This window comes from Coenobita brevimanus, chromosome 43 (assembly GCF_032717465.1).
Source record: "Coenobita brevimanus isolate Jiangsu-jjx chromosome 43, ASM3271746v2, whole genome shotgun sequence".
Classification (NCBI taxonomy): domain Eukaryota; kingdom Metazoa; phylum Arthropoda; class Malacostraca; order Decapoda; family Coenobitidae; genus Coenobita; species Coenobita brevimanus.
In genome coordinates, this window is record NC_136996.1 from 1,401,289 (window position 1) to 1,417,647 (window position 16,359).

Sequence of the window (16,359 nt, forward strand, 5' to 3'; positions counted from 1 at the left end):
TAAACACACACACACTAGCATACTCATCCACACACACACACACACACACACACACACACACACACACACACACACACACTGTTAAGGTGTAATAGGCAAAATAAATCGCTCAGGAAGAGATGCTAGGAATTGATAGGACATAGAACAGGGGTGCGTGGTGGTGCGATACAAAGGAAGAGTCCAAGGCAGAGTGGTGATGCTGGTCTGTAATTGCCACAACGACTTAACCATCTCCTCCCGCCTCACCATACCCACAACTACGCACATTTCCTCTGCGGTCACTGCCACTACCACCACCACTACCACCAGTTCTACCATCACTACCACTGTTACCACCATTACCACCATCATCACTCTACTGCCACCACTGCTACCATCACCGACACACCACCATTGCTACCACCTGCCATCACTGCTACTACCACCACTACTACCAACACCAACATTCTCACCACCACCACCACCATCACAATTACCACAGTTTTTGTCCAGTTCCCACGGCTCGCGATAGTTTAAACTGGTACTGGTCCACATGTCATAAGCAATACTATGACGCAGTGTGGAAAAGAACATTGCCGGAATGTGTGTGTGTGTGTGTGTGTGTGTGTGTGTGTGTGTGTGTGTGTGTGTTTTCCTTAGCTATTTATTTTGGACAGTCCACCTTAACATTTTTGTGCGTTATTTGTATATAATGAATATTGATATGGTTTGCATCAACAACATAGAAAAAAATATTGATGTGTAATGCGCAGAATACGTCAATAACGATGAAGTGTTGCGAAATCTCGAAAACCACATTGCAAACGACCTACTACTTGTTGCAGATCATTGTTGCACACCGTTTTGACCGAATATATAGACTTGATACCGTATTTGCACAGACACAGGAATGTATCTTTGCAAATCCTTGTGCAATTGCCTTCACAGATTCCCACACGAACGCAATACACACCAGGAAGCAGAGCCGCTGAGTTGCATCAAATTCTATGCCTCTGATCTCAGCTTTACCGATTGCGTATTCACCCCATTACGTAATTATCTCCTGAATTTGATGTAAAGAGTAATTTATATAGTAATTCGTGACTTAATCATTAATTTCTGAAAAATCTGTGACGCTAGACCTGCATGGGAACTTTGTGGTACTTTTTTCATCATTATCGTAATCGTCATCATCATTATTCTTCCTCCTATTCCTCCTCCTCTTCCTCCTCCTCCTCCTCCTCCTCATTATCATCATCATCATCATCATCATCATTCATCAGAAACAATAGTAAATCATTTATATACGAGTCAGTACATGGTGTCACACACACACACACACACACACACACACACACACACACACACACACACACACACACACTCACTAGCATTTGCATCCACGGTATATAAAGATGTATCATTCAGGAGTGGCGCTAAGTGGCGAGGAGTTTACACGAAGACAGACACTCTCCCACCAACAACTAGATCCATAAATTGTTTCCTGCAAAGACTAGGGAAAATACAGGACTATATGAGCATTTATCACTTTTTTTTAAAACTATATATACAAGCTGTTGATTTAGAGGATTTTGAAATAGAAAATATTAACGCATTCAAAGTTTTCTCTCTGGTATTTTGGTTGTAGGTAACGAGTTTCTCTCTCTCTCTCTCTCTCTCTCTCTCTCTCTCTCTCCAACAGTCTTCAAGCGAAAAATGAATTCAGTGAAGATTATTATTATTATTATTATTATTATTATTATTGAAGTAACACGCCTCCTGAATAAAAATGTATTTCATATTTAGCACAAATCTGGAATGAAGCGGAAAGAGTGACTGCTGCTGAAAGCACGCAGTCAACAGCTGATCTCTGGCCAAACGCTCTGGTGGCCGTTACTCCGCATGTCACGTCGCCTCTGATGTCACAGGGCGAGGGCTGGGGCGTGGGCTGGGGCTGGGGCTGGGCTGGGGCTGGGGCTGGGGCTGGGGCTAAAAACCTTGGCATAGAGATCACACAAACCCTGTCACCTCCACCCCTACACACTGTCGTCACCCCTGCCTTCACCAACCGCACAAATGTGGCCTTTTTCACACACACACACACACACACACACACACACACTCACACACACTTTCCCCCACATGTGTCCGTGATATCTCGACATAATTCTTAGCTTTCTCCTTGACAACAGCTAACAACACACTCCACTGGGGAAGTTTTGAGTGCGGGTGTGTGCGTGCACGTGAAATTGTGGGGTACGTATCCTTGCGTGAGAGAGAGAGAGAGAGAGAGAGAGAGAGAGAGAGAGAGAGAGAGAGAGAGAGAGATCGTTTATGTGACTGCCAAGATGCGTCACCTCTTTGTTTTTGTTTACGACCTTTGCGTCCGTTGCGTAAGTGGGTATCAAAGGAGAGAGAGAGAGAGAGAGAGAGAGAGAGAGAGAGAGAGAGAGAGAGAGAGAGAGAGAGACGCAGCAACCCAAGATAAAACGAGGAAGAGAAAAGGAAAGACTGAAGGAAGGAAAGGTGAAGGAGAAAATAGGTAGGAGAAAGGAGAATCTTAGTAAAGAAATAAGAGATGATTAAGTTGAAATGGACTGAGGTGGTGTGTATGTTGGGGTAGGTTGTGAAGGAGGGTACAGACAGAGAGGTATTTTGGTAGGTAGGGGTGGGTGCAGGTGTGTGTAGCGTGGGGTACGTGTGTGGGGAGGATGGACAAAGGATGTGGTAAGGTGTGGGTGTGAGTAAAGAGGTGTTTTGGTGGATGAGGAATGATGGTGTGGGTAGAGAGTTGTATGTGAGGGAAAGATTGGCAGGATGTGGTAAGGGGTGGGTTTAGAGAGAGATGTAAGTGTGGGAAGAATGGACAGGGAGTGTGTTAAAATGTGGGTGTAGGTGAAGAGGTGTTTTTGGTAGGTAAGGATGAGTGCAGGTGTGGGAAGAAAGGTGAATTTGTTGATAGTGAGGATAGAGGACGTTGCACGGTGTGGATGTGGATCGAGTGGCTTTGGTGGGTGAGGATGGGTGCAGTTTGGGTGTGGGTGAGTGTGTGGGTGGGTAGGGTGTGGGTTGAGTAAGAATTTAACAGGATGTGTGGGGGTGTTGGGTTGGGATTGGGGTGGGTGGGAGGGTGTATGTAGGAGGCGCGATAGTGTGTGGGTGGGTTGGAATGGGTTGGTGGTGTAAGGGACAGGAAGATGCAAGTTTTAGGCAGATGTGTGGGTGAGCAGAATGTGGTCAAGTTAAAGTGTGGGAAAGAGTGGGAGAGCGTGTGGGTGAGATTAATTTTGAGAATATGAGTCGGAGGATGATGAATTACGTGGAAGGAATTATGAAAGTGAGTGGGTGGGGGAATGAGTGTTAAGGAGAGAAAAGAGCATATGCGTCATTAATTTATTTTTACCAAGTTGGAATGAGGAGGATGTGTGAGTGGGAGAGAGGATAAATGTAGGTAGTAGAAATGTGCTGAGTGGGTGGGAGGGAAGAGGAGTGGGTGCGTGAGAGTAGTAGAAGTAGAGGAGTGTGAAAAGAGGCTATGGATAGGTGGATAGTAAGCTGGAGGGGATGGCAGGGGAGATGAGATAGGTGGATTCGAGAGTATGATGGGGAGTGGATAAGGGAGTTATAATGCTTATTTTCTTTTTAATTTCCAGACATTTTTTTTTTTTTTCACGTGTTGGTAAGTTTTAAACCATTTAGACTTAGTGGAGAGATTTCCTTTGAAGAAATCTTGTCAGGCGTTGGTCAGAATTCAAGGTCCAAGTGCGACTGTGTGTGTGTGTGTGTGTGTGTGTGTGAGAGAGAGAGGGGGGGGATGGGGGTATTGTCAGAACATTTTCGTATTATTTTGGAATAATTTTGGACGATTTTAACATGAATGAGAAAGGTGGAATCTGGGTATAGATGTGAGTGAGAATATAGTTGGGTAAAGGACTGAATGAATTTGCGTAGGTGAGTGAGAAATTGATGGCTTAGAGTAACAGTGTAATTGCGTGAGAGCATGGATGAGTAAAACAGTTAATGAATTTATATAGGCGAGTAAGAGGATAGATGAAAGAATATTTGATGAATAACACAATAAATGAATGTATGAAGGTAAGTTGATGGCTGAGAGTATACCGTAGTTGAATGAGGGAACAGATGAGTGAAACGGAGTGATGGATTTTACACAGGTGAGCGAGTTGATGGATGAGAGTAGAGTTTAGTGAGAAGAGAGTGAGTTTACATAGACAAGCGGGAAAACTGATGAGAGAACAGCTGACGTGTAAAACAGTGAATGGGTTGATGTTTGTGAGTGGAAAGTTGGTGTTTGGGAGTAGTCTACATGAGTGAGAGCATGTTTTGTAATTAAGCGTGCCTGAAGTGGTGCTCGTCACGTTCACAGCACATTAGGTGGTGGCGGGAAAGAGGACACTGCTGAGGGTCGGGCTAGCACTACCAACTCTCTCTTGACACCCCCATCGAAGCTGTAGGACCGGAAGTTGTAGGGGTGTGGTGCGTGCTTATTCCTCTTATAGTTATTACTCTTGTTCCGTGTGAAGAATGGTTTAAGCCTTTATCCCGCCAACGCTGCCTATCTTTCACACGGTGTCTCCCCCCCCCCCTCCCTCGCCATCCTGCCTTTATAACTGAGTATCGTTTGGGACCGACTATCCCACGCTGCCTAACCCTCCCCCCCTCGCTTCTGAATATTAATAAACGAGTAAATAAAAACACTAAAAAGATAATGCCTTTGAAACCATAACAGGTACTTTGATACTGTTACATTTTTTATCCACGTTGTATAGGCGTGACCCACAATGATGTAAATTGAGAAGAATGCATCAGATGAACCTTAAGTCGGCCACTTTCAGGTTGCATGCCATAAAATTTTTTAAATGAATGTTACGGTACCTCCTAAGGTAGTTATTTAAATGGTATGAACTGACCTGAATGACCTGATGATCAGATTGAACAGAAATTGTTCAGAATTGATCTGACTGGAATCAAACATAGTTTAGCTCTGCTATAAAGAATAACTGGATGTGAACTTATGTGAATTATTTTGAACACTTGTGAGAAGGTCTGAAGTTACCTGAATTTACCAAAAGTAGGACCTGATTGGATATGATTATGCTTGAATAGACCTCCTGAAGTGGCCTCAGTTAGTCTAACTGGATCTGAATGGACTAGAATGAATGTGAAGTTGTTGCCAAGGGCCTGAAGTGGCATGAGTGGGCCTGTCTGGACTGGGTTACATGTGCATGCTTGTGACTCGTTGTGAATGACCGAGAGTGATGTGAAAGTGGCCTAAGTGGACTGTATATTACCAGACTAGGCATTAAGTGGCCTCAATGGACGTAAATTGACCTGACTGGGCCAGTAATTGCTTGAGTTTGTCCTCTTGATTAAAGGCCATTCGTAAAGCCATCGAACAAAAGCTGAATAAAGAACCGTAGTTTATTATGACAGTACGGTGGTGGTAGTAGTAGTAATAGTGGCAACTTTATCTCCAATTCTCCTTTGCTTTTATACCCAATTCCACCTCCACGTGTCACCCCACTCCCCACTCCCTCCTCACCCTTCTTTTACTACTCATTCCCCCATCTCTCTCATTCCTTCCCCCCCCCTCTTCCCCACTTCCTTCTCTCCCTCTTTCCCACTCCCTTCCTACCCCACTCTCCACTCTCTCTCCTCACCCTTCTTTTACTCCTCAGTCCCCCACCTCTCTCATTCCTTCCCCTTTCTTCCCCACTCCCTTCCTACTGCTTTCTCCCTCTTCCCCTCTAATCCCTCCATGTCTCCTGTGCTCTGAAATCATGTCATAAAAGGAGGAGGGGGAGGATTAGGAGACACAGACAGTGAAACACAAGATATTGGTAGGAAACAGTGGTAAGTAAAGTGGGTTTGATTATTTGACATCTTTAAAACAGCAGTATTATATGAGCAAGTGGCTTGTTATTTCCCGAGTAATCCAAATTTTCTGGTAAGTTTAATTGACAGCCTGTGTTTTTTTATACCTATTTATACCTGCAGCATCTAAAATTAATGGATTATAAATACTGAAATATATAAGGGTACAGTTGGTGGTAGGTGGGGGCACTCACTGTCCACTCACTTGATGTCTCGGGTGTCTGCCCATTCCTCTCCTCCATCCTTCTTTCTTTCCATCCTCTTCTGTCTTTCTTTCTTTCAGTCTTTCCTCCTCCTTCTGCCTACGAGTGACTTTACACTCCCTTTTGTGTCGTTCTTTCATTCTTTCTTTCCTCTTCCTTCTGCCTGTGGGTGACCCTACACTGAGTGTCAAGCCAAATGGTTTCCTGTACACCAGAAAACCATTTACTATGCTGGGTTGTAAGCACATAACCAAATTTTGGTGCCTGGTGGTTTAGTGGGTAATTATTGCACTCCAATCGGATTGAGCTGGTGAAGCTTTATATCCAAGGGGTGGTTGGGGTTTATTGCTCACATAATGCCACTCAGGGATGAGTGAGGCTGGTCACTCTCATTTTAAATGTCAGGTCCAACTGCCTAGCCCAGGGCTCCTACGCTCCTCATGGGGCAACGTAGGATTGGATAATGGATGAATGGATAAGGGTACATTATTTAGGCATGCTTTTGAAATGCAGTTTAGGCCCACTATCACTGTCTGGGGCATATTCTTGGGCTTGTATTCTCATCGGGTAGGATGCTCCCTAACACCCATTCGTAATGATTTATTTTCCAAACTACCCATTAATATCCTCTTTTTTGCTTGTTTTAGCTATTTAATATCAACATAGACTGCATGAATAACACACAAGAATATTGTAACAAAGTAGAATCAGAAACACTATAGTAAGGAAGAGGTGTTAGTAAGCCTCCAAACCACATGAGAATACCACCCATAGTGATTTAAGAAGCTTTGTGCCACCCTGTCCCTAGTGATAGTGATGTATTTTGCACATTGCACCTTCATATTCACTTGTACACTGTTTATGTCTTTTTGATATTAACGTACTTTGCATCAATAATGTGGAAGAGGATATTGAGGTGTAATATGCAGGAAAAAAAGAAAGAAAAAAGAAAGAGGGGTTACAGAATCTCCAAATCAACATAGAATACAGCCGTCTGTTGTATCTCACTGGTGCTGCCATACCCCATACTAGCCCAAGAACAAGAGTTAATTTGGTTTCATCTAGTGGAACTGGGCCACTCCTACAACTTAAATACAGTACTAAGTCGTAGTTGGATGATTCAGTAATCCTTATATTTTGGAAGGAGAGAATCTCCATAATTATTGGCCATATCAGCATTCTAGTTTGAGTGCACCAGGCCATCAGTTGGGCTGACAGGGGTAGAGGATCTTCATCAGGTTAAACATGCTGTGATTTTTTATATCTATTTTCTCTAATTGTTGTACACACATACCATATTGGCCCAAGCACTAATTATTTACATTTCCCCATACAGGAAGAAGTTTGACGATAACCAGTGGTGGGAGCTGTTTGACACCAACACATCCCGTTTCTACTACTACAATGCCACCTCACAGAAGACAGTGTGGCACCGACCCCAGAACTGCGACATCATACCACTCGCTAAGTTACAGGTTATACATCATTTATGTTGCAAAAATATGCAAGCTATCACAGCTGCATTTTACCAGCACCTTTATTATGGCCTTATTTAGGAAAATACTTGCATTAGAAAAATGTTAGTATGATATTTAAGAGGAGCCTGTGGAGTCACATGGAGAGACAGGCTGACGAATGAGGATATAAAGGAGCGTTGTGGTGTTGATGTGGATGTGATAGGAAGCGTTATGAGGAACACACTGAGGTGGTTTGGCCATGTGGAGAGGATGGAGGGTCAAAGACTGACGAAGAGAGTGTATGTGAGTGAGGTGGAGGGGGAAAGAGGGAGGGGGAGGCCGAGGATGAGATGGAGAGATGGGGTGGAGAGGTATATGAGAGAGGGGGGTGTGAGTTGGGAGCAGGGGAGTGAAATGGCGGGGGACAGGGCGACTTGGAGGCGATTTGTTTGTGGCCACCCCAAACAGGATTGAGGCGTCTGGCAATAGATAGATAGATAGATATATGTATTTCTTTAATTATTTATACAGTGAGGTGGATAGGGTACAGATACCTCATATAGGCAGCAAGTAATTGATTTATGGAGGTAGTATGGTGTAGCTTCAACTAAAGTACAGTACTATACTAATACAGACTGAACTCTCATTTGGCTTAGCAAAATCATGATAGGTCATCTTGATTAACTGTGGAGTTATCTAACCATATAGAAAATTAGTCAGGTATATTGTCACTGTTTTTGCAGAGCCTCATATTTGCATAAACAGGTGCAGGCTACACAGCTGAGCCCTTATTTTAGAGACTGTAAAGTACAAAAATAGTATTGAGCTACAGCAGTGCTGATTCCAAACCCCATAGCCAGGTAATATAGTTGTTTCTAATTCTGTCTTGCTCTGTTGAGAAGTAACTTAGACCATAATATATCACAGCTAGCAGAATGCCAGTACATGACCTATCTCATATTCCTCTCACATAATTCTTCTATAGGTAAGTTAAATTATGCAAGCTAATTCCGCAGTGTATAAAATAACTTTACTCATACATGTTTACTTTTTGATGTTATGGTGTGTATTTTCTTGCATTTTTCTCATCAGTATAATAAACTGTTCTCTAGTTATGTCAGTGGTATTTGATATTGTTAAAGTGCATGTAAAATATAATCAGAGAACTTTATAAACATTTGGTTTGTAAGTATGACATGTTAATAGTTTTACTTATAAAGTGACTGAATTTATTGTGTAAACTCTGTTCTTCTCTCGATATTCCTCTCTTCCCCTTTTACTCAGAGCTGTCTCTGTGGATAAATGAAAGTTGTAAAAAATCCCTCAGCAACCTTATCAAGAGTTGCAACAACACTTTGCCATTTTAACCTTGGTCAGATTGTGTAACTTCATCGGCAAAAGTATCCTCAGGTTTTATTTCACAAGTTTACAGTTTAGTCAGATGTTGTCGGCTGACCTCCTTGGTTAATTTTGATGGAGTGGATTGCGGTAGAACCAGAAATAGTGACCCTGTAAAACCAACAACAGGGGTTTTTGCCTGCCTTTACCTGTGAGTGATTAGAGCTGAATGTTACTCTAATTATGGTACTGTACTCATTTTGCGTACCAGTAGGATGGTTCATTGTCCCCCTTTGCCCTCCTCACTCTGCCTTTCTCATTCCCTCTCTTTTAAATATCCTTGATTCCCATCACCTCTCCCTATGCATCACTCATATGCTTTCTCTTAGTAAGTTTCTTGCTCTTCGTTCCCTCCACATGCCCAAACCATCTCAGGATACTTCCTGCACATTTCAGCACACCCACTTCATAATAACCTCAGTGCTCCTATATGCTCCCTTATTAAGTTTCTTACTCTCCATTCACTCCACATGCCCAAACCATCTCAGGATACTTCATACACATTACAGCACATCCATATGAAAATCTCAGTGCTCCTGAACTTCCTTCTCTGTCTGTCTGTCTGTCTGTCTGTCTATCTCTCCACATGTTCCTTTTAGGTAACACATTTCCTCTCCTCTCATTCCTGACTTGTTTCCTTCCATCAGAGTCAGAGCATCACTTCCATGTGTTAGTGTGGGACCCACAGTACTGCCATACAATGAATTTTTTTATTTCCATACACGCCCTCCTAATCCATGTCACTGACTTCACCATACTTGCAGCTGTCCTTCCCTACTATACTTTTCTTGGACATTATCCTCCAAGCTCTCAACCTTGCTCATCACACTACCAAACCACTTGAAAGCACTTGCACTCTCCATTCCCTGACCATCCAACCTCACTGCATAGTTTGTGAACTTTACTCTTTGCTGTCACATTCACTTTCAGATTTTGTTTCTTACATGCACATCCAGACTTATTTATGAAGCTTTGGGTTACCCACTTGTTGTCACTTACAGTAACAGAAGAGTAACACTGGCAAAGAACAGTGCTGGCAAGTTCACATCCTATCTTCTCGCTCAGAACACTTCAGCATCCACTGCCCAACCTTGTATTTCTTTTATAGCACCATGCCTGTTCATTATGTATACACTAGTATATTTTCTTCTTTATCTCTTTATTTATTGAACAACCATGGAGACTTGACGTGACACATCTTTGTTTCAATCCAACATTCAAACCAGAGAACTCAGTGAGCTCAACCTTCACACACAACTGCCCTTTCACCCACATACATACTCTTAACATTTATATCTTTCGGCGGTGTCCTTTTTACTCTATAATATATATTCTCAGCCCCTTCCACCATCCCTGTCTGTCTTTTGCATTATCTTTTCACGAAATCCGTGAGTGCAGCCTGCAGCATCATTCTAGCTATCTAGCTGTCTGTGGTCAAACACACTAATCTCAGAGAGGGTAGCCACAAACATTCCACGTCTATGTCACCCTATTCACTGTCATCAGGCTTCCCTCCCTGCATCTTATACCACCCCCATTCATATTCCTCTCTGTGTTGTCCCTCCTTCTCAACCCCGGTGCCCCCTCCTTCTGTCTCATATACACTCTCCTAGTTAATTGTTAACTCCATTCACTCTACATAGGTAAATCATCTTGAGATATTTCCCCTAACACTGTCTAGCACATCCACAGTAACACCATGGTGCTCCTAAACTTTCACATTTTTCAGTATCCTTATCCACATAACTCCACACACACATGCCAAATAACTTGTACCCCCGTAACTCTTGACTTGTGTCTTTACAGCTAAGTCTAAACTTCACTACCATACATGTGATTGGAGATCACAATACTGTACTTCTTTTTTGTCTTTCAGCATTTTTCTACCATACATTTCTGAGAGGAGATTTGGTTTACATGCTCCATCCCCTTTCTAAATCTTGCTTGTTCCTCTCCTACCATTCCCTTGGTTCTTTTCTTCACACTGTCAGTAATTGTCTTACTCATAAAATATGTCTTTCCCACTTTGCTAAGAAGGGAGCTTTAATACCTGACTTCCAATCCTCTCTCATGCTTACATTCTCCTAGGTCATTCTGTACATTTTCTGATTCCATTCAGTCACTGTTTCTCCTTCATATGTCAGCATTTCACGGCACACATCATCAGGACTCTGGTGCTTTCCTTATTTAGACTTTCTTCTTTGCCTCATACCCTTTTGTCCTACTAATCCTGTCCTCACAAAGTACCGTACAAAAATGGGTTGAAATGTGCGTTTTGATAGACAGTTTGATAAAATTCGTCGTATCATGCCATGGAGCCATAGTGTATGAATACCGGATATAACAGAGCGTCTTGAAAGGTAAAAGTTCGGTGGAATGACAGTGCAGTGAAGTGGCGATGCTGCAAAGTGATGACATTGCAGAGTTATACAGCAGAGTGATGATGTTGCATGTTGTTGCAGCAAATCAAGCAGAACACGGAGGTGGCAGATGAGCAGGATGGGCGAGGCAGCAGAGTGGTGAGGGAGTCAATCGGCACTCAAACACCCGTAAAGCCCTCCATGGTCAGTATGTTTGTCAGACTGAGCAGTAATTTGAGAGAGGATGCAGTGATATGGTTGCTTGTGAGTGGTGTGTGTGTGTTGATTATTAGTTAGGAGGTAATTTAATGGGTGCATTGTCTGGAATTGTTGATATACAGTACTTCCTGGTGTAAGGGGTAAGACTTCATTGATGAAAGATGTTAGATACTGTAGGAGTTGGTTAGGCCTTGATTTATAGGCTTTAGATTGCTGAGTAGATTAGATGAGGATAGGGAAAGAAACAATTATGATGACAATATTACTAAGGTGAAAGGAAAGAATGATACAAGTGCAGTTTACTAGTGTCACATTTTCATACTTTTCCTCAGGGGATGGGCCATTAGGTCTGTCATCTTTCCCAATTATATGATCACTTGAAGTACACAGTATTTTTTCCTTTCTTTCTTTATCATAATAGACCTTGTTAGGGTGGGAGAAGTAAAGACATATTAAAGGTATGTTGCAGAAACTGGACTACAAAATTAAATGAGTCTTACTTGTCTCAACAGTTCAGAGGCAATACTGATTTATCCTAAGTCTTGTAATATCTTTTTTTTTTTTTTTTTTTTTTTTTTCCATACTGAGTTTTAAGAGACCTGTAAAACAGATAACCATAGTATGTGTGACAATAACTTTTGTGTTTAACTGACACTAGTAAATTGCACTATCACAGGGAAGGAAAGTATGGAAGGTGCATTGTTAGAGTTTGAATTAAATGTGCATAGTATACAGACCAGTTTAGAGATCTAGTCAAGACATGTAAATGAAGAGTTGATCAGTAATGAGCTAAATTTTTAAATGGATCATAAATGATATTAGGTTGGGTTGAATTGGATTAGGAGGGTTCTGAAAGTGGGCAGGTTTAGTTGATATAGAATTAAATGAGATTGGACTGAGCATGAGTTTGAATATAGATGAGTGTTGGATATTGGTACATTTGGAAATTAGATTTGGATAATGAAAGTTTAAGTTTAGGTAATGTGATTTAAATTAACTGCTAGATGATGAGCAGCCATTCCCAAGTTGAATTACTTAAAATCATCTGGGTCTGCCTCTTTAAGGTTTTAACCCGTTCAGGTTGATTGGGTTAAAGAAGTTGATATAACTAAATTTTATGTAAAAATGTGGGATAGCTTCACTACGTTAGACCTTGTTAGTAAAAACAATTTTTCTCTCATCAGATACCATAATATTCCTGGACTTGCTTCTTAAGTCATGAGGCTGAGTCTAATGAATTTGAAAATTATTGGAGAGATCATTGTTCATCCATACAATTTTTGGCCAAGTTTATAGAGGAGAATATTTTTTTCTGCATTTCCAAGATTACTGAATTACTGTGCCCAGTATCCTATCAGTAGGTATACCTGGTACTAAGCTGAATAGTCCCTCCACTTCCACAGTTACACTTGGCCTTTTTAAATGTATGGAACAGTATTCAATTAATATATTCAGTAAAATATCAACAAACTGGTAATTAAAGCTGTTAGACTGAGTCTGCCCCGATTTTCTGTGATGTACTGTAGGGTTGGCATAAGCAGCAATTAATGTAGATGGGAATAGAATGGTGGATTAAGATGATAAAGTTGGATTAAACCAGGAAAAATGTTGGGATAGGTTATTGATAGCCTTAAGATAATTAGGTTAGATCAGTTTTAGATGACGGGAAATTCTTCAACTCACTAGCTGATAATACACCTTCCCGTTGCTGTCTAGAGATAATGCATTTGTAAACCTTTGGCTCAGGAACTGAACAAAAGCCATCATGGGATTAATATTCAGAATGTATGTTTACTGGTCTTTGTGTGCGTGTGTGTGTGTGTGTGTGTGTGTGTGTGTGTGTGTGTGTGTGTGTGTGTGTGTGTGTGTGTGTACTTGCTGTGGTATACCTCGTCTCTCTAGGCACCGTACTGTTGTTTTGCCCGACACTGCCCATTTTTCTGAGCGAAATTGCTGACTGTTACACCAACGGTTTTCATCGCATTTCCTGTCTAAGCTTATCATTGAATGCCAAGGTTTTAGGATTTATTGTGCTTTCTTTCTTGCCTGCTTTTCTGCCTGAGTCTGTATCAGAATTATGAAAAAACAGTAGCTAACTAGGTGTATGATAGCTCACATTTTATTTCATTGCAGTATGGTGGATAATGCTACTGCATTTTAAAATGATATGTTTTTATAAAGCATGTATTGTTTTGGTTATGTTTTGGATGCTTGTAATATTTTTGTTTATGTTAATGTTGGTTCTTAATGTTTTTGCTCTGTGTGTTTCTGTGACACATTTTCGTAGCCAGATTGTGTGTTTGTGCATTTATGCTTGCATTAATTCAAGTCACTTTCATTTTTCGCTGGTCACCCTTTGAGCAATGACTTCTGCCAGTGCTGGTTTCGGGTTATTATGTAAATGTACAGTATGTACCTGTATAGTGCTGTGCAGAGCTTTGTTGTTGGAATAAGCACCACCATTTTTGTTTGCATTACAGGATCAACTTCCCGTATTCTTGCTTTCTTATGTTGGCCCTTGGTATCTAAATTTGTTACATTAATATCTGTTTTTATTGATTTTTCAGCTTTGTCTTTATTCATTGAATATAAAATATCATATATCTGGAATAATTTTAATTTTGCTGCATTTGATGGCCTTAATACTGTACCATCATATGTTTTTGAACTGTGTTATTTGAATAACTTTCAGTGTGTAGCTTACTTATATGCCATGCCAGCTGTGCTGTTTGGAGACTACCATGCAGTTATTATTACCATATAGTTTAGTACTGCATACAACACAATCCTTTCAGATTAGAGAAGTGTATATAATTTACATATTAAAGAAGAGGTGTAATTTTAGACAAAATGGAAAATATGATATGAAGACAGACATTCAAGGTTGTTTATATATATATATATATATATATATATATATATAAATCAAGTACCAAAGTGTTAGTCATGGTGATAGAATGCTCTGTAACTGTGCTTATGTGGAGAACGCACAAACACCATACAGACATTATCAGACCCTCTTCAACAACATTCCACCTCCAGACTCTCCAACACTAGCAATGAAAAAACACCTACATGCAGTACCCACTAACCACTTCATATGCAGGGCAGTACAACACCTCAGTCAGAACACTATACTACAAGCCCACCCTCCTGATGTCAACCAATCAGAGATATTCTTAAAAAGAGCTGATCAAATTCACCCAACCAGGCTTAGATCAGGACATCACCAAACCCTCCTTAGTTACAAACTTAGATGTGGGTTGGGTGAAATCACAGACAACATGTGATCCTCTTGTAGAGTAGGCCCACACAACATAAACCACATTATGGAACACTGCACAGCACAAATGCACACTATAATGCAGACACAACATCAGCAGTCTAGGGAACCAATGGGACATCCCCATAGGGGCAGTTGCTTACCTGTCGTTGACAGGTCTGCTGGGCCAGGCATAAATGGGGTCGAGCAACAACATGGATACTCCAGCACCAGCTTTCCACATGTAGTTTTCACCCAGTTCTCCAAAAGCTTTACACATCTGTACTCAGGCATGAAGTGTTGGATGGATTTAGGTCACTTCATTAGTGACAGAAAATGTTATTTCTTGACCCTACCAATCAGTTGCCCCTCAGAACCCATAATACCAGTACACTGCTTGTACATGTGTAATAGAACTGCTTGCCTATTTCAGGCATGTGCAAGCTGGCATACTACAGTACTTATTGGGCATTCATTTTTGGCCCACATCTGTATACCATGTGTGGAAGCAGTGGAATCTGTGGTGTAAAATTAAGTATATGATGCAACTTTAAAGGATGCAGCTTTATGAAAGTACAGTATGGGTCAGATTAACAAAAAAATTAAACACTACAGCTGTTATTCTTTACTGTTTACCGTGGAGAGTGATTCTGAGATGAGTTGTAGAAGAAATTTATTTAAATGTGCCTACAGGAACTGGTTATTAGAAGATATTTATAGAGATGACACTACTGACATAAAACTTCATAAGGATAGTTAGAAGATGCCAGTTAAGAGAACTGTTAGACAAGGTGACACAATTTCCCTAAGGTTATTTGCTTTATGCGTAGAAAATAGTTCAAAACTTTAAGTTGGAATGGCAGTGGAATTAACACAAATGGTGGGTGATTGGGTAACTTTGGAACTGCACCTTTTGATAGTGTAGCTGTTTTCAGGCAGTCAGAGGAGGAGCTACAGAAGGTGATATATAATTTATTTGAACAGGGAAATTTGTAAAGTAGAAAAAGTTGGGCATGAGAAAAGAACAGTTCATAATCAATTAGTTCTTCAGCCAAAATATAGAAAGTGCACTGTAAGACATAAAAAGGGTCATGCTAGATGGTGCCTAGAGGAATGAGAAGAGTTTCCTATAAAAGGAAAGAGACAAAAATAGAAGCCAAATAGTTTCTGAAACTTGTATGGGAGGCTTCCAGTTTTATTCATGTTTGAAAAATCTTGTTTGTTTTTCATTAGTAGCTATTTGTTGATAATTCAGTGTCCTGAGTAGAGTGTTCTTCAAAATAAGGACCAGGAGCAGGTGGCTCCATTCGCTCTCACAGTTCATCTTAAATTCGTTGAACATATTTTCTAGTTCTGCCCTGACATAGCCTAGTCTAATATAAAGCAAATAAGTAGCACTAATGGAAAAACCTACCACTGCATCAGTGATTCTTGCAAGTTATAGTTGGGTGAAGTTGCTGCTGTTGTGGCCCCAGGCTCTTCTGAATGTAAACCCAGTGGACTGCAGGCTGAAGTTGTTGTTTTTCTTGTAGTCTGCCGTCCTCCTCTTGGAGTATAGGAAAGAAGTCGAGGAACATGTGTATAACCAT

At 41.0% G+C, this 16,359-nt stretch overlaps 1 protein-coding gene across 1 annotated transcript in view; it reads left to right on the plus strand.

Moving 5' to 3' along the window:
* RhoGAP93B (MyTH4 and RhoGAP_KIAA1688 domain-containing protein RhoGAP93B) overlaps positions 1–16,359 on the plus strand; it is a 174,831-nt gene that overhangs the window by 129,137 nt on the left and 29,335 nt on the right. The window contains exons 4-5 of the mRNA XM_080270806.1: positions 7,411–7,549; positions 11,392–11,493. Of these exons, the coding sequence (XP_080126932.1) occupies positions 7,411–7,549; positions 11,392–11,493 (241 nt within the window). The remainder of the gene's footprint in view (positions 1–7,410; positions 7,550–11,391; positions 11,494–16,359) is intronic.